This window comes from Volvox carteri (assembly GCF_000143455.1).
Source record: "Volvox carteri f. nagariensis unplaced genomic scaffold VOLCAscaffold_4, whole genome shotgun sequence".
Classification (NCBI taxonomy): Eukaryota; Viridiplantae; Chlorophyta; class Chlorophyceae; order Chlamydomonadales; family Volvocaceae; genus Volvox; species Volvox carteri.
Window position 1 is genome coordinate 966,720 of NW_003307547.1, and position 18,603 is coordinate 985,322.

Below are 18,603 nucleotides of genomic sequence, written 5' to 3' on the forward strand. Positions count from 1 at the left end.
TGCATGTTTCCTCGGGCGATATCGTTTCGGATGTTTACTTTACTTTACCATTCATCCTGAACTTGGTGATAGATATATAGATCATTAAGCGCGGTGCAGTAGCGCTGTCTGTGATTGGAATGGATGACACAGCCGTATGGAGAAGTGTTCTCAAATGGTTCCGGAACCGGCGGTGCGTGGCAGGATATTGCCATGTCGTACGTGTTCTCGTGTGCCGACGCGCGCTAGCTGCGAATTCCCCTCTTGTTACCTAGTTTGGACCTTCACAGGGCGTTTTGCGTCGCACAGTCCATTCCTGAAGCGATTCCACTTAATTACAGTGGGCCAGCTCGCTGATGGAAGCGTGATTTGCTTCCTCTTATCTGTTTCACCTGGAGTCCTTGAGCAAGCTGTGTCGCAGGTTTCTAACCTGGTGTGTTTCGTTTGCTCGGTCGCACACAAGAATGGTTAAACCTTTTGTAGTCATTTTGGCAATTGGCGTGAAGAGGATTTGATGTGGTCAATCAGGGGGCCAGCTGCCTGCGCAGAAGCCAGGAGCCCCTTGTACTTCGATTAAAGTGCGCGTGTGTATGGACATAATGCAGGAAGGACGCTCGCCACACATGTCCATCCATCTGTGAACCTGCCTGCTAGTATTGACGGGAGGAGAGGGCGGAGGGTGGTGCGAGGCGGGTCAGGAGTGTTTCACCCACATGCATTACCACACAAGCATGAAGCTGGACGGAGAGGGTTGAAGCATGCGGTTTACGCATTACTTACTTGTCCAGAGTGGCAGCGGAATCGACTGAATCCCCCCCTGTTGTGACTTGTAACCTTACTCATCACGGCAAGGCCGCGCTGGGGGTGGGGAGGCATGGATCTAGGTCGTGTGTGTGGTACGGCGCAGAATGCTCGATAGCGTCCAGCGTTCTCCGCAAGCAAGCATCCCGTGCTGTATACACGCAGTATGGCGCACGTAGAACCCAACCTGCAACCAACCGATACATGCATCAATCAGTGGTTTTAGCCGGTGAAATATGAACACATGCCGGCAACGGTGCATGACAGCCCTGTTACCGCCATGCCCCACACGTAGTAGTAGTTCGCACGGGGTTACTTTGCCTCGAGCCCAGAAGAGCGGAATACATAATATCCAGAAAGCCATTTCCGCCGTAACGACAGATTGACTGGGCTACCTTACCTCGGTAACGACACCCACCCACCCACACGCCATTAAACTGCCGATGGACGGATACACAGCCCTCCCCCTTCCTTTACAGTGACCATTTACCCTTGACCTCATATTTCTATCTGGCCTCTATTCCTTCCAGCCTAGAGACTGCGCCTCACATCCTCACTGCACCCTTACTGATCAGGTCCATATGATGCAGCAAGCTGGCTGGGCAGCAAGCCGAGCTCCGCTGTTGCACGCACCTAGACTCACATCACAACTCCCCACGCCCGGTGGCTACCACCCGCTCCCCCGCCCCATCTCCCCTGCCCCATCCTGACTTCCCCCAACCTCCTCCGTCCGCCCTCCGTTGGGTTCACGTGACTTTCCCTCAACCACCCGGTAAGCACCCGGTGATAGCAAAACACAATACGACACAATACGACACGACGGGGTATGTCACCCTCCCGCCGGTACTTCAGCCTGCGGGCGATACACTGCGGGCGACACTGCAGCCCCTCACTCCACACTCGGGAACATCCGCCTGCCAGCAGATCCCGCCCTCGACTCACCCCGCCGCTCCCGCAACTCACATGGCTCCGCCCAACGGAACCCCCCTGTCATCTCTACACGCAGCCGCTGCACCGCCAAACCCTCCCCCATCCGCGTCCAGCCGGGTCCCGCCAGTCCAGTCATCTCCGTTCTGCACACCTCCACCGCTATTCCGCACATCGGCATCCCGAATACCGGCATGTCCTGTCGACACATGTTCTTTTCCTAACCCTTGCATCTTTGTGGCCCTCCTGCTCCGGCTGCTGGGGCTCCAGCTACCGCTCCCCAGCAGCCACCCACGCAGCCAGGCGTTGTTCCCTGGAGCGCCGGACGATGAAAGCTGTGGCGGCACCGAGGCCGCCCTCCACCTCGCCATCCGCATCCCTGCCTGCCAGCCTCCACCTAGCAACCTCCGGGCAGCCGCCGCCTCAACGAGTGCACCTTCCTGCACCGAGTCCACCCCGTGCCGCCCGCGGCCCTGCCCATCCCCTCGCCCCTGCCCCTGCACCCCAGCCTGACTTTTATCGTGCTGTTGATGCCGATAAGTACGATGACTATTACTGCTGCTACTACCTCTACTATTACTGCTATCCCCGCTACTGCTGCTCCCGCTGACGCTCCCGGTGGTGGTGGTGCTGCTCCCGGTGGTGGTGCTGCTGCTGCTCTCGGTGGTGGTGGTGCGGTGCTGAGCCATCCAATCTTTCAGGGAGGGCATGTGGTCGGTGAACACTCCGTCCACCGCTACCGGTACGCCACCCAGCAGCAGCTGGTACTCGGCACTGACATTGGCTGAGGGGCCCTCGAGGTGGGGCAGCAGGAAGCGGGGCTCGGGACGCAGCGTGTAGGTGTGCACCTGGGGTGTGTGTTGGGGGGAGGTAGGGGGTGAGGGATAGGGGAGAGGGCAGGAAAGGGTTAGGAGGAGAGACAGGAATGAAAAAAAGGGGGAGGGTGCGGGAGTTGGGATACGTTGGATTCGGGTGCTAGTGACGTAGTGGCGGAGGGCTTAGGGCCGTGAGTTCGTGATGCCGCCACCGACCCGTGGACGGACCCCCCCCCGGAGGGTGCTGGAGCACATTCGCTGCTGTGGTTCACCGTGGTGAGCCCATACGCGCGACACGGGCGCCACTACGGCCCAGTACGGGCTCTAGGCTCGTTGCATTCACCACACCTGGTAGGGGTTCGCCCCCAGATGGCCCTCCGAAGTGCGGAAAGGGAGTCAGACAGCACGAGACCCTGCCCTGCATGGCTGCCGCCTGCTGGCCGTACACACCTCACCTCACCCAGCGCTGCCCGCAGCCGCTGTGTGCCCCCCGCGTCCTTATTCCGGGTCTACCAGCCGAACTCTTAGCAGCACTACGCAGCACCCGGCCCCTTCATCCCCAAACCGCACGTGGCTGGCTGTGCGGTGAGGAATCCAACTAACTCCGAGCCAGTCAGTCAGTAATGCAGCAAACTAACACTGCAGCGACGGAGGCTCCTCACTTTCCCCACGTCGACCCGCCGTCTCCCCTCCCGCCCTCTTCTTCTCACCAGTAACCCATGAGCATGGAACTTCTCCACAAGCCCGGAGCTAACATAGCGACCACCGCCAGCGCCAGCGCCCGCGCCCAGACCCGCTGCCCCTTGCGACCCCTCCTCTTGCTGCCCCTGCTCCTGCTGTTGCTGCCAGGCCACCAAGGTCCCCTTTGCCGTACCAACTGCCGCGGCCCACTGGGAGATCTCCTCCAGGGAGGAATCCTCAGTCAGCTCGGCCAATGTACGACCAGTGTCCGGTGCGACCCAACTGCGCGGTGAGGGTTGGGGTGGCCCCATGATTGATTGATGGATGGAGGCGGAAGTGGGGTGTGTTATGTCAATAAGACTGCGGGAGAGATGGAAAGGTAACAGCAGCACAGCAGCAGCAGGTCGCAGAAGCCGTCGGCCCTAGCACAAGAGAACAGGCAAGGATGTTCAAGGCTGCATGAGGAGGCAGTGCGAGAAGAGGACAGCAGGGCGGGGAAGACATCTCCCAGAGCTGCTCACCCCTCCCAGTCGCCCAGCAGCAGCACTGTGGGGGCGCAGGTGCGGGCAGCCAGGTAGCGCAGACTGCTCGCTTCGAAGCTCTGCAGGAAGACGGGTCGCCGAGCCCAGGCCTCACTGCCCAGGGGGGCTCCGAAACCTGCAGCTGACAGAGCTGCCAACAGTATGTCCTCCAGGGTGGTGTTGGCGGCTCGCACACAGGGCAGGGAGTTGGTCCAGGAGGGGTGCTTGGTCTCCGGATAAATTCCTACACTGCGGTTGGCGGCCTGCGGAAGGCGGCGGGCAGGCAGGCGATCATCCAGGCGGGCAAGGAAGGAGGAATATGAATACAGGTGTACAGAGCGAATATGGATATGTGCTTGAGAAGGATTGAAAATTTCTTACACTAAACGAAGAACTTTCTGGGACTTCAATTCCACCGCCTGGTCGCAAACGGCCACCAACGACCTACCAGCGCCACCTCTAAATAGTCCGCCAGCGTAGCCACGCGGAACCTGCCATTGTACGACTGATCCCGGAACGGCCAGGGCTGTACGGCACGTAACGTTGCCACCTCCGCGGCTGTGAGGTCCACACTGAAAATGCCCGTCACTTGCTCGCCGTCAATGACGTAGGTGCGCCAGCGGTTCGGGAATTTTGTGGCCACGTCCGTTGAGGCGACCATGTTGGGTTCATGACGGCACAGCGGCACCAGGTCCCTCGTCAGCACTACGTCGCATTCAATGAAGTCGGCACCTGGAGATGGAAAGGTGGGGCCGGGGCCAGGGCCAGGGCCGGGGCCAGGGCCGGGGCCGGGGCCGGGATTGAGGTAACCACCGACTGCGACATGATACCCAACCGCGAGTAGATGAGGAGGGGCCCGGGATCCGGCCCTGCATGTGCCCACCCGCCTACATGTCGCCCCCCCCTGATCATCAGGGGGAGGTGAGTGGGTTGGGGCGGGTTGAGGGCAGGTAAGTAAAACGTGTCAGTGTGTGTGTGTGGAGTGCCCCCAAGCAACTGACTTTGAGGTTAGCCATTGTGTTACTCCACGCATACAGGTGTACAAACAGGTGTACACGCCCATCCAGCGTCCCGCCACGTCATCTGCAACAGGACTTTCCCCCCACCCACCCTTTCCACCCACGCACCCTCAGCCACCGCCAGCTCATACGCTTCCCGGGTGTGCTCTGGAAGCTCCGCAGAAGCCCCTCTGTGGGCTATACCTGCGATCGCTCGTACCCCCGCTACCGCTGCCGCCGCGGTTGCGGATGATGGTCCTGCTGTTGCTCGTGTTCCTGGCTGCCACTGAGCCGCTGAGGTTCTACCAGCTGGTTCTCCGGATCCCAACTGACTGGTTTCGGAGCCCCCAGAGCCCTGGCCCCGGTCTGGCCCTGTCATGAAACTAGGGCTGCTGCCACTCTTTGTTGTAGTTTGTATTGTAGCAGCTGTTGGACGGGTCCGTGAATAGCCTTGAGCTGTACCTGCAGCTGTAGTTGTATCGACAGCTGCAGTCATGACGGGTTGCGACTGGGAGGCCCCCCCCTCCGACGACATCACGGGTATGGAGCCGTGAGATGTGGCCTGGTTGGGTCCGATGGGGGTTGCATGGGGTGGGTTGGCGGCGGCGGCAGTGGGGTTCAATGAGGGCCGCTGGCCTGGGCCGGGGGGGAGTGCGGATACGGGGAGGGAGCAGACGATGGCTGCAGATGTCCGGGGTGGCGCCGCTATTCCGACAGAGCCCCGGGATATCTCAGTATACCATGGGCCCACAGAGACACACCAGGATATCACACAAGGAGTCGTTACACAGGCCCCAGGGGTGTATGTGTGGGTGTGGGTGTGCTTACATATCTTGTGTATGTGTGTGTAGGTTACAAATATCTGACCGGGCCTGACACTGGCCTGGGGTTGCTGCCCAGCCCCAACGGAAAGACCGCCTAAGCTCTCTCTCCCGCAGACGGGAGAGGGGCGCGAGGGGCCTCAGCCCCCTCCTAAGCAGCCGAGAGCCGCAGGTCCGCTATCCTCCCCCGGGGGGTGGGAGGCCCCGCATGCGCGCACGTTCTCACGAGTCAAGGCTCCGTCACACGAGTTTGCGCACTGAGCCTGAAACACGAAACAAGACTCCTCTCCATCCCCGGCCTGATCCGGCCCTTGGGGTGAGGGTTCACTAAGACCGAGGAAACCCCGAAACCCTGTACTGACCCTACTCCTCCCTACTAAGGCACTAGGCCCTATTTAAAGAGCTCTCACCCGATTCTCCGTTGCGGGGGAGCGGGCAGGGTTCAAGTAACTCGCGCTAACCACCCCTCGATCACACGCGATAAGGGCCGGGCACGGACTAGGCTAGCAGCTATCAGTTCACCGACGGGGCTAGGGATGCCTCGAGGCAGCACTACACCGACGCACCGGCACCGGTGTGTTTGTGGGGGCCCAACGGCTTAGGTGCTCAATGGCTAAGGCGCGCTGGAAGAAGGATTGCGGCGTTGGGATGAGGCAAGGTACCTCGTCCTGAACCAGCAGCCTGAACCCCAGCGACACGTGAGCACAGAGAAGCCCCCCTTTCCGGGCGCAGCATTCCACGCCACGCCGTCATGGTGGCTTGCATGCCTCACGGCGTCTTCAGTGAGGTATTGTTTGTTGTGTGGTGTCGCAGCCATACCTTCGCTTGGAGCTGGGAAACTGCTAAAGCCAGGCCGGCAGTTAGGGCGACCACCAAGCGCAACAGCCCTGACGAAACGGCATAAAGTAAGTCGTTATGAATATGAATCGAATTTTGTGGCTAAACACTAGACAGGACCTACAATTTTCAGAGCACGGCCAGCTGCTTGCCATGGACTCGTCGGAGCCAGGACGCCACACTGACATTGTCAATAACTTGCTAAATATCATATGCTAAGTATGTCAGGTATGTCAGGGAAATCCTGAACATCAGGACGCGACTGGGACTCCGACGTAAGCGTTATGGGTAAACGTTTGTTCCGATTACACATCTCCGTCATGCATGCAAATAACTTTGCAAGCCACCTTTTATTGTAACATTTGACACTTTTGGCAAACAACTGGAATCGGTAAAGTACAGACAATTGCGCGAGCTATAGGGCAGGATGGAGAGCGGCGAGGATGAGCGCGGGGAGGGCTACGGCAGGAGAGTGAAGCGGTGCAGCTCGTGGAAGAGGTGTTGGAAGCTGGGTGGACCGATGTGATAGCCTCCAGTGCTATCCTGGTACCTGATGTCCATAATGTCCATACCTGGGCTCTTGCTGCTGTATGTGTTGTAAGAAGCTGCTGCGTATGTACGTACACATGTTCGTGTATTTGTACATGTCTGTACATGGTTCGTACACATGTCCTTATCGCATCCTGGACATGATTTCGCTTCTATGCTTTACGAAAGAGCAAATCTTTTGATTCTTATTCGAGTTCTAGCGGGGCCCCCAGGGTGAAGCGCGCTCGGGGCGGGAGGGTTGGCCATGTCCCTTTATCTGTCTGTTTGTCCGTATGTTTATCTGTTTACTAAGACGAAACTTAAGATAATATCTCACACAGCAATAATTATATTTGGCCTCTTATTACGTCCTTTGTTGCAATTATACTTCGTCTGGCTGACATCCCTACATCCAGTTTGTTGGTTGCTTGCCGTACATCGCCAATAATACCCAGTGCCTAGCCAATGTGCTAGGACCGGTGAGCGTGTGTATGGGCGACCTCGCATCTGCCGAAAGAAGGGGTTAGCTGCTTGCTTATTCTTCATGAGGCAGGTCATGGTTGGCGCCCGATAACAAGTCGATGGTGAGGTGCATCGGTGGGTTTTCGGTTGACTTGTGGCCAGGCCTGGGCGTTGCAAGCCTTGACCGTATTCAATTTAAATGCCTGTGGCTGGCCCAGCGGCTACTGGCCCAGCGGCTACTGGCATACCGGAGTACATGCATGTCTATGAGCAGGTGAATGCGGCTGACATGCGTGAATGCATGACGACCAAGTTAACATTGAGGTGTGGCAACTCCAGCTCGTGGGTGGGGTAAATGGGAACAGTGAGTTGGCTGCCGTCACCACCCTGTCTTCTTTAGATGGCCCGGCACCTGATACTCTGCTCTTGCACTATCAGCGGGTCCTCAAGCAACGGCTTCTGCCGCTGTTTAGCCGAGTCGTAGACACGGAGCAGACAGCCCTCCTCACGGGCAGGCGAATCGCGGATAGTGTGCTGCTCCTTACAACTTCTGCCCACGCTTCACGCCGTACTTGTGTGGCAGCTTTCCTTGACTTCTACAAAGCCTACGATACTCTTGATAGAGATTTTCTGTACGCATGTCTGTGTGAATTGGGGGTATGCGCAGGCTTTATTGCGTGGGTTCGACGTCTGCATACCAGTACACAATCAGCGGCGATTGTCAATTGTTACCTTTCGTACTGGGTTCTTATAGCGGCTGGCGTCAGGCAAGGGTGTCCGCTTGCCCCCATCCTCTATCTCGCGCCAGCTCAAGCATTACTAATTTGGCTTCAATATCAACAAATCGGCATAAGTTTGCGTGACATTCACCTCGCTGCGTCACGGTATGCGGATGATTGTGGGGCCATTTTGCGTCGCCTAGCGGACATTCCCCGCTTCAAAGCGGTCATGGATGTTTTCCAAGTGGTACGGGACTCTACTAATGCCATAACCTGATACCGCAAAAGCCCGACCAAAAGCTGGTAAATGCAACCCAGCGACTAGCTGCAAGCTATTCCTCACAGGTGAGAACGGAACCGACTGCTGTTCGAGCGAGGGCCTATCTGCGAAGCGAACCCCTAGGGTAGTTTTAGCTACAACTGACAGCTGTTCGACCTCGCCTGCTACAGCTAAGTCTCCCACAGAAGCTGCCATCTCAGTCAAGTTAGTAACCGCATCACAAAATCGGTACCAATAGCATTCGGTGGTAGTGTGTCCACTGGTCTTGTATTGCGGGTGAACGTCGGACTCTGTCGCGCATGTGGCGACTTCGGTGGGATAATGAACATAAGGAAGCTCTTGGCGGCTAGCTCTTGATGGCTTCCCTGCCTTTCCTATGCATAGGGCGCAACGTCAAAGAGGCGTCCCTGCTGCTTTGTGTCCCTGTGGCACATGTGCCCATGGTTTGTGGGGATCGTCGGCATCATTTCTGGGACTGTGAGAGACTGTGCTATCGCGTTGGCTCTTCGTGAGGCTCTGCAGAACGAACTAGAGTTTCCAGACCTTTTTATCCGGGCTAAATTGTGGTTGGGCATTCCACCGGCCTCCATTTATGGGTGTGTGTGGGAGGTGGTGTGCCTCACGGCCATCAGACTGACTCAATCTCGGTCGCCGTTTGTTGTTTAGGGAAGGTCTTCAGGCCAACATGGGCGTGCCTACGTCAAAACTTAACCGCATGACTTAGGATGTCATAACTAACTTTTGGGCCCGTTTAACTGCTTTTGCGGCACGGGATAACCTGCCAAAACATTAGGAACTCGTGCCTCACCAACCTTATATGTCAACGACGCGAACAAGGTTGTTTGCGGTTTACCGATGTACAATGATGAGGTCTGAGGGCTCACGTCGGAGCCGCATCGTTTCTGTATGAGCGTAATAACTGAGATTTTGTGTCCAGTGAAGTTAGTACGGCCTGGCCGGGTCTTTTCTGAATAAGGCCCACAGTGTTGTGCGGGAGGCGTTCCTAGGGGCGCAGCACTCGACCCGTCTGTAACAATCGCATTCTGCTTAAAAACATCACATTCTCGATCCTATCTATTATACCATGAATATGCATATACACCAGAAATTTTGCCGACCTACCTGCTGAGCTGCTGGGGTCTTTGCTGGGGTCTTTGCTGGGATCTTTGCCCTGGCTGCCCATCTACCAATTGCTTGCCTTGACAAACCCAAAATGCCGCAACCTCTCCTTGCCTAAAGGAAATTCACATATGATGCAGAGCTATACCGTACGAAAGGCAAGCCGCAGGGCAACGGTTCAGTGTAATCGGGATCGAGTATGTTTTCCTCGGCGAAGCAGTCCTCAAATTCTGAGTGCAAGCCTACTTTGTCCCTTGAAACAAATTACAAAGCCCATAACCGCCATCGCAGAGCTGTTGTTCGTAGCCGTCAAATTTTCCTTACTGCTGCTTTCCCGCATAAACAAACTCTTGTAGTGGTTGGACCTGTAATTTAGTTTAATCATCTTGAATTAATTTTCCTATCGGACTCCAAGGTGGCCTAACCGAAAAGATTCATGAAGGCCAAACGAAAAGGCACGGTGCCAAGCAGCGTTGCTGATGCGGCACTACAAAAATTACATGAATATGGTAAGCAGAGGTGACTGGCGCTGCGAGCTTGTCCTCCGTTAGCTACCAACAGCGTCGCTTTTGGCGTGGCGGCAGGGGAACGCTTCATGTCATCGTTTGACGATGATAAGGGCGGCAAGGCGCCAAGGACGAGCGGGAAAATGAAACAAAGCTCAAATTCTGTTGATTGTGGCGAAACGGCTAGGAGCAAGCACCAAGGTGGGGGACTTCAGGGCAAGGAGGTTTGGGTTTTGTTCCCATGGGATTGATGTGCTGCAAAAGCGTTTTACGATGCAAAGGCGTTGTATTTCTGGTGGGTTTCCGCGGGAAAGGAAACAGCTGGACTGGGCAATTCGGTCACAAGGTGGGGCTCCTTACAACTTGGGTAGGCGCCCGTTGCCTCCCCAGCAGGGTTTGCAGAGAGTGTATTTGATGCGATGATAAAGTTGCTCCATCTTGCGCATATGTTGTTTCTGCACGACAGCGGTAGCCATCTTGGTACGGGTGGCTGTCATTATGCTGGCTAGCATTAGGACGCCCAGTGTTTTAAAAGTGGTTACTAGTGACCAAGTAGTTACTGAGAAAATAATTCCCTCCCAGAAGGTGGTCACTAGGAAATGTTTTGAGTCACCTGCCAGTAACCAGGTGGTCGCCAGGAAATTGGGCCACAGACCCCCGTAGTGACCACCTCAAAACGTTTTTTGACGCTTGGATGGGAGCAGTGATGCTTCACTGAGCTCGGCTCGGGAACACGTTGCCGTACATAGAGTCAAAGTTGGATCTTCGAATGTCCGGTTCGAGTGGGCTCCTGTTCAGCATATTCACTGGGGAAAAGCTTTTGTAGGGTGGTTACCTAGGAAAACCCCCACAGTAACCACTTGGTCACTAAAACATTACCACGGTGAAATTGCAGTGCACGGCCAGCTGGCCAGCTGGCTCTACTCTTCGTGAGTCTGGAGCCCACTGTAACAACCACACACGGTGAAAAAGTTTTAAATACACTGAGGACGCCCACCGGCCGGGCTACATCAAAATGGATTGTAATGGTAACAATCATAGAGACTCCTCAATCCAAAGCCACACTTAATAGCCTGTGAAGCTACCAGCTTGCAAAACCCGTACCCCTGGTATACGCGATATTGTTACCTGCAGTTAAAGAAGCGCGGAATGGGCCTAGTCCAAGCGCCGCCATGGGCTCGCGTCAGCGGGAACAACAGGCAGGGGCGGCGCAAGCGGCCACAGCGAAGGAGCAGGACCAGAAGCACCGGTCGGATGGAAGCCAGCCAGGGACCTCCTCTCCAACACAGGCACCAGCGGGCACTGGTGCTGCCCGACGGAAACGGTCTTCAGGGGCCACGGACGAGATTGATCTAATTATGCGGGCTAGCAAAAACGCCAAGCAGGCGCAGGCAAAGAGTGGCAAGGTATCCGGGCCGGCCAGCACTGGTGCTGCTGCACGCACATCAGGGGACGCGCAATCAGCAGTTATGCGGGCCGATGCAATGAGGCGTGAGCGGAAGCTATTCATGTCTCACAAGGTAATTCGCCTTGCGCATGCTCACCCATCCGCAGCCTAGGCCATGAATTGCATTTACAGGTGCAAGTGTATCGGTTGAATTTTACATTATTTAACTCTTACAATGTTTGACCTAAGCTTGCGGAGTTGGAGGGGAGACAGCGTACATGATCTTTGGGTGTAATATGCCGTACAAGGCTGCAACCAACAGCCACATGTGTTTCCCTCTGTGGCTGTTCCTTCCTACCCCCATTACAGGCCAGTAAGGTGCACGAAGCTGCTGAGGTCCGCCCAGCACAGGTATCCCAAGCTGCGGCGGACGAAGACCTCAGCCCTGAGGAGTTCCAAAAGCTGCAACTGGAAGTGGAGAAATTCGGTAGGTGTCTTATTCCCAGGACGCCATGTATGTGCAAAGAACCGCGATTGTCTCCATCCTCTTCGCATACCGTATGACCCGAAATATAGTCGGTGGAAGTTACAATCGGTGGAAGTTACAATCACGGATGCTAGTATATGATGAAAAGCCGAATTAGTAGAAATTACGTTGCCTACTGCCTCACGCTGCCTACTGCGCTATTACCTTATTACACTAGCTGCGGGCGCACTGGACAAGAAGGGTACCAAGCTGTACAAGGCCCGTATGCTCTCACGGCTCGGCGCTAAGGCCGAAACGGCCCCTCGCACGGCGGCGTCCATTGGAAAGGGACTGGCCAAGATGGCGGCTAAGCGTCAGGCGCGTGCATTGGAAGAGGCTATCGAAACGGGGATGCTACAGCGGAAGGGGCTCGGCAAAAAGAAGCGAGCCCTGAAAGGTACGTTCTTAAATTCTGGACATGCACAGTTATATCACCAAATCAACATATTACCAAATGCCTGGAATCAATTACTAATGCATGATCTACCAATCTTCCTGCCTAGTATTGTGACTACTGGACAGATACCTATCTACACATCCTGAACCAAATGTTCTTCAACGCCTGCCCACAGCCAAGAACCGCGACCGAGGTCTAATGGAGGCGGGACCTTCCTTCAAGAACGGCGTTCTCCGCGTTAAGCCACTAAAGAAGACCTCTGCACAGAGCGGCAAGCTACGGCTGCCGAAGGGTGTTTTGTAATGACTACGGATGGCTCGCTTTCGGCGATAATGCAACCCGCGTGTGCTACTACTGCAATGCAGCCATATGTTGCACCATGCCATAATACGAACATAAAATGTTATGTGGATTGCAATGAGTGCAAGCATTTTGGAAAATATGGGATGCTGATTAATTAAGGACAGCCCTGCTGAAGGTCCATGTAGTCGCGCATTTATCCATTGCCTGGTCATATACACGTCCCTGCCTTAACACCCTTGGATATCTACAAGCTGCCACCCATTGCATACCGGGCCCCCTGGGTAAGGGACCGGTCAAACCAGATGTGCGGTACACACAGCGTTATTGTAAGCGACCAAACGAACTGTGCAAAGGACCCGTGCAATGTCCCAATTCTCCAATGTGATGCTTTCGGGAGCTTATAGCCATGCAGCGTCCGTACTTAGCTTATGCTACACCAGCGTTATTCCGTGTAATCATGGTTGCAAGCTCTCGCTGCAGAGCCTCCGCGTCGCTCGCCCTGCCCAATAATCGGAAGGCCTCGATACGGCGGTACAACTGCATATAAGGGTGGTCCCGCAGTCGAGCGGCAGCGGCGTAATCCTCCTCCTGAAGGGCGATGGCCAGTTCGCGCTTGAGTAGCTTGATGTCCTCGATGTCATCGAGCCTGGCGGGCGATACGGTATTAAGATAAGCTCATATTGGCGTGGGATCAAACGGTCAGGGCCAGGACGGCGACACTGTAAAACGAGATAAAAAAGACACGGTGCGCGTATGAGGCATGGCCCTGGATGGACGACTACGACTACGACATACAACAAGTAGAGGTACGAATGCATGCGAGTTCGTATCCGACAGGACGCGACGTACTTAATAGCCGTGAAGTCGTAAGGGGACGAGCTGGAGGCGCCGCCGCCACCTGCACTAGCGCCTTTGCACCCGCTGTTGGACTTCATGGCCGCTGTCGCGGCGCCGGAGGCACCGCCTTGCGCTTGTGTTTGGTGCTGGCTCGCCTGCATCTGCTCATGCTGCTGCTGTTGCTGCTCCTTAGCCATCAAGTCGTCCTTTACTGCGAGCATGTGCACCTTGGACAGCCGCAGCGGTGCGGCCGCCTCCTCCCACACTGAGCGCGCCACGTAGATTGGGCATTGAGTCTGCAAGGACACAGATCGCATGACCGTCCCATTCAGCCGATAGATGACCCTACGCGACAGGGCAGGTGCTGCAACCCGCAAACAGGGGAAGCAAGAAGGGGAACTTGCTTGGCCAAACCTTGGAGTATTTGTTGTAGGTTAGTCCCGGCAGGTCAAATGTTACGGCTGTAAACCCACCCGCAGGCTAAGGTACACGCCGTCAGATGGCCGGCAGTCGCAGTCCCAGCAAACAGTGCCAGTGGCCGCGTCCCCGAAAAACAGGCGGCCCACGAAGAGGTCGTCCTTCAACGCCACAATGGCCACCCGCAGCAGCTGCCACTGGCCAGGCTGCATCTCAGCCGCACGCGCAAGCAGCTGTCCCAAAACATGTTAGGAAGCCATTAGGAAGGGGTATCGTCGGTCAGATAGGTCCGGGTTGCCTCATGCTATGTTTCTGGCAATCGAGGTGAAAAATATGTCTGCATGCAAATGGCGGAAATCCCATCCAGTAGCTGGGCGCAAGGCTTTTCCAGAAATGAACATCCGCTGGCAGATTCGAATGACCTTGCAGGGTACGGCAAAGTAGGTATGTATGAAAGTTGCTGTTGGTGAGATATGGCTGTCCTAGAATGACAAAATAATGATGCCAAAAGCGGCTTAGTCGCAGGTGAGGCACGATGCTGGATGGCAACTTGCTGCTGATGTCTATTCTCTTTTGAGGCGAAGGCAAGGGGATAAGATGTGTGGCAGCAAAAGGCCCGGCGGTACTTACGTTGAACATGAGGTCGTGCACTACCGGGCGATTCTCCTTCTGACCATGCAGCTGTGCGTGAATATTGTATGCGGCATCTGGAAAAGACACCACGGTTACGTTGAATACACCGATTTGCCGGGCCAGGTCCATGGGCCATATCTGTCCTGCGCACCTCCAGTAACGAATACCTCCAGGATGGGCGTCTCAATCGTCAGAGGTCCCTCGTGCTCACGCTGGAAAACAATTACACCTGGAGCAAAAGAAGCAGCTCATAGGCTGGGAAATTGTGGAATCGTTCCAACAGGGCAGAAACATCCTATGGGCCGCTTACTGGTGAACCCCGAGTAATCGGAATCCGTCTCTCTGGCAGATAAGAACCTCATGGGGCCGTAGGGCGCACGGTTAAGGAGCTCAACACTGAGAGTAGGGATTAAACATGCGATTGTCAAAGGACATCGGTATTGGAGACAGCAAACGCAGCCCCCCGTGCAAGGTGTCGGAGGTGCTCAGCCAGTTGGTTTCTTGCGGCAGCCCAATATGACGCACCGATGGTATTCATTTTCTTTGAAGGGGTAGGTGTTGAATTTACAAAGTGCTGCAGGAGAGAGCAACATTCCAAATGGCAAGCATATTGGGGGAATGCCGACAGCAGTTGCTGGCCCCAGCGTTGCCAGCAGAAAGCACGCGCACCTAGCACGGTTTGTCGGCCCATCCTAGAAGGTCGCGGCTGGGCAGCATGCGGCAATGAACGCCACGCACAAGAGACAGCTGGAATGCCTCCTGGGATAGGCATAAGGAAAGCGCGTCGTAGCCTCGTCTTTGAAGATAGGGCTGCACATGAGCTAGAATTTTGGATATAACCGCTATAAGTCAGCGAGGCGAGAGCCATTGTGGCCGCTCAATTTCAAGGACCCGGGAAGTTGCTTTGGTTCTACTGCCTGATTAGGTCTGCAAGGCTTGCTACTCTGTGCTTCCAGGCAACAATAAATGTGCTCAAGCAAATTTATGACCATATAGCTCGTAACCCCATTATGTACCATGCCACATGTTTGAAAATGTCGTTAATACAGTTTGCCGTTATTCGGTCCAGCGAACGACCACCGCGAAGTTGGCGATCGGCGAACGTTAGAAGGTATGGTCGTCGCGTTAATGAAGCATATGGTCGTCTTATACTAACTGTGAATGAGGGTGCATTTGCCGGTGTCGGAGCACATTGCTGTTGTTACTTGACCAACTTTTTTGCAATCAAAACCCCTCCTAAATCAAGCAGTAAGATGAGTAAATACAGGTTTCGCGAGTATGATGCATTAGGGCTAAATAAGAAAGTTCCAGGTGAGAAGGTGCCTTCTCTTCATCACATTAGCAAACACAAGCAGAAGAAGAAAAATGTGGAAGTGGTCTTTGATGTGAAGGATTACAAGTGAGTTGACCGCAGGACCGGCTTGTGGGCTTGCACAGCTTGTTTGCTTTGCGCCGCCACTACTAGTTGGTCTTGCAAACATGACCAACATGTCCGCAAAATAAAAGTCTCCACGTGCAGGGAGTATGTAACCGGCTTTCGTAAACGTAAGCAGCAACGACGACAAGACGCCCTGAGGTTAGTTTCACACGTACCGACAGCCCCCAGCCACTGCATCCCGGCGTACCCAGGCTGGCCGGTCCCTGCCGCTCCTGATGTGCTCCTAGGGACACGGAAATGCACGGGGCTCTCTTCTGTCAAGCTGAAGGTCACGATATTTCATGCTATATCCAGATACTTCTGGATTTCGTCTTACCTGCCCTTACACCAACAGAATTTACCTTCATGACAAATGAGAGTCTTTTATGTTGGCCCCTTTGATACCGGATACAGAAAACCTCTGCAACTGATAGGTACTTGTCTTCAGCATAGCTCTCGCCTACCCGCTTCGTGACGAACCCCTCATCTCACGTGCGGATGACCCCTCAACCAGGCAGATTAAGGAGAAGCAGCGGCAGGAGCGAAACCACAAGCGCTCGGAAGTAGGTAACAGCAACCACGGACGGGTTGACTAGGCGGGAGGTAGAGCACTTCCCGCTTCCTGCTGTGCCACTCCATGGTTTTAGACGGTTTTCATTTGTGTGAGGCTTGACGACTGGCCCCAGAGCATGGCTCCCATCAAGCCGCTGCCGGCTGTCATGCAGAAACGGGAAAAGTTAAAGGAGGACCTGGGTCTTGGCGACGACTACGGGATTGGATCCAGCAGCGACGACGGTGAGGGGTGAATTCGAAGGGGAAGACTTTGGTTCTTCCCCTTTGGGGGACAACCCTTTAGGGGATGAAGAAGATGACAGGGTGGGCACCTGTGCGGGCGTGGCGCGGTTCTACTCGGCAGCTTTCCTCGCAGATTAGATAAGCACTGGCTTGGCTCTGGTTACTTGTTGGGAAATGGCTCACTAGCAGCCTCCCGGGATGAAGATGGCTGAAGGAGAGCAGTTACCTTGTAGTAACACAAGCAGAGGACTCCCTGTCCCCTGCAATACACGCGCTTCATCTTGCTGCAGCTAGCGGTCATATCAAATGCCGACGGTCTGGTGGGTCCTACATTGCCATAACGACGCCTCTTGTAAGGGGTGGCGCCTTGTGTAAGCATGTGCTCGTGCATCAGTGCCACGCTCTATGGACTTCTACTTGACAGCGTCCTGTCCTGTCCTGGACAACCTGCACCGCTGCACGGCGCTTGGTGCAGATGAGAAGAACTCGAAGCCGCAGCCACAGAGCGTTACCGTGTACAGGGGTGAGAGTGGAATGACCACCACCGTCACCACCATGGCTCTCCAATCCTCTGACGATGAGCAGCCGGGCGAGGATAGCAGCAGTGGCGACGATGGCGAGGAAGAACAAGATGCAGCGGATAGCGATGGTGGCTGTGAGGGCCGGGGTGGAGTTGCTGGCCCGGGTCCATCCTCTGCCAGGTGCGGTACACGACGCATGTGGGTTGCTAACAAGCAAGGACGGATGGATCGCACCCTGTTGCCAAGTTCTTGCAACATCCATGCGGTACAGTTCGAAACGGCGGCGTTTGTGAATGTGGCCCCTGATTGCAGGCGGGGGCATCTCAAAGCGGAGGGCAACAGCTGCAGCGGGAGGAAAGTGTCCAAGCGCCATGCTGCGCGGCAGAAGGCGAAGCCTAAACAGGCAGACAAAGCAGGCGGGGCCAAACAAGCGCTATCGGAACCTCGGGGCGGCGTGCGCAAGGCGGGGAAAAGGGGCGCAAGCAAACAGCGGGTCAGGTGATGGCCACTGTCGGGCCTAGCGAGGGGAACCTTCTGGCCAGGATTGGAGGCGAGGCGGTTGCAGTCTTGGTGTGTACATTGGATATTGGCGGTTAGCCAAGTGGTTTGCTCAGTTGATATGTCGATGTGGCGTGATGGTCACATCAAGAGGGTATGAGGTTTGTGCTCCCTATCGACTGGGCGTCAGGCAGAACTCCTTTCGTTCCTCTGCAACAATTTTGTTCAAGATTTTGCTAAATTGTATGGGTACTGAGAACACAATAGGCCCAACACACTAGTCCTTGCATACCTTCACGCTGCACAGGCCGCTTGACCTATAGGTGCACGTCTCAACTTGACACAGCTCCATGAAATTCTTTCTATCCACGTCATTACTTCTCCTGGGTGTGGCCCCCAAAAACACCTTTTGGTTTGGGGGAATGGAAGGGGTGAAACTTTATCCTTTCCCCGAAAGTAAACAAGTCATACGGAACGAGCGCCTGCCCAGGAGCCGCAATGTCAGAAACAACATATGCCATCTTCATACAACGATGCATCCCTCCTCGCTGCAAAAGGTGTTGCTCAAGGTTCTCGAGAAGTCCAGCCGCCGGGCTGTACGAGCGATAGTCGCTCGAAAGCGTGCATCGTCACGGCTTTCTTTACCATGGTGCTTGATACTATACATATCCCGACTCGACTGAATGCCCAGCGGTGGGTATTGGCACAATACATCAAAATCCCATTTGAGAAGCGCCAGGCACATATGGACGACGTGTCCAAGGGATTGTCCTGCATTCGCGCATCAAACGAGTCGCCAATATGGCAAATTTCTCCAGATAAGCCCTCTCAATCCCCACAGCCGCTTTCGTGCAAGCCGCAGACAGCGCGAGTCGCAC

General features: G+C 55.2%; 3 protein-coding genes across 3 annotated transcripts; 1 reads left to right on the forward strand and 2 right to left on the reverse strand.

The window, feature by feature from the left end:
* Positions 1-3,732: 3,732 nt before the first annotated feature.
* On the reverse strand, positions 3,733-4,924 carry VOLCADRAFT_33032 (uncharacterized protein; the record flags this gene model as incomplete). Its single annotated transcript, XM_002946866.1, has 3 exons — positions 3,733-3,987; positions 4,173-4,456; positions 4,852-4,924. Coding segments are annotated over 3 exons (612 nt in total), but the record flags the coding sequence as incomplete, so codon positions are not given.
* A 7,375-nt stretch (positions 4,925-12,299) lies between these two features.
* On the reverse strand, positions 12,300-15,185 carry VOLCADRAFT_103159 (uncharacterized protein; the record flags this gene model as incomplete). The annotated part of the gene is made up of 8 exons (XM_002946867.1): positions 12,300-13,253; positions 13,457-13,740; positions 13,918-14,094; positions 14,492-14,568; positions 14,646-14,723; positions 14,805-14,890; positions 15,020-15,068; positions 15,164-15,185. The coding sequence occupies 8 exons, from the start codon at positions 15,183-15,185 to the stop codon at positions 13,034-13,036; spliced, it is 993 nt and encodes a 330-aa protein (XP_002946913.1). The 3' UTR covers positions 12,300-13,033.
* A 562-nt stretch (positions 15,186-15,747) lies between these two features.
* Positions 15,748-17,955, forward strand: VOLCADRAFT_103160 (uncharacterized protein; the record flags this gene model as incomplete). The annotated part of the gene is made up of 6 exons (XM_002946685.1): positions 15,748-15,893; positions 16,426-16,474; positions 16,559-16,706; positions 16,997-17,026; positions 17,182-17,407; positions 17,540-17,955. The coding sequence occupies 6 exons, from the start codon at positions 15,748-15,750 to the stop codon at positions 17,727-17,729; spliced, it is 789 nt and encodes a 262-aa protein (XP_002946731.1). The 3' UTR covers positions 17,730-17,955.
* Between the last annotated feature and the right edge of the window lie 648 nt (positions 17,956-18,603).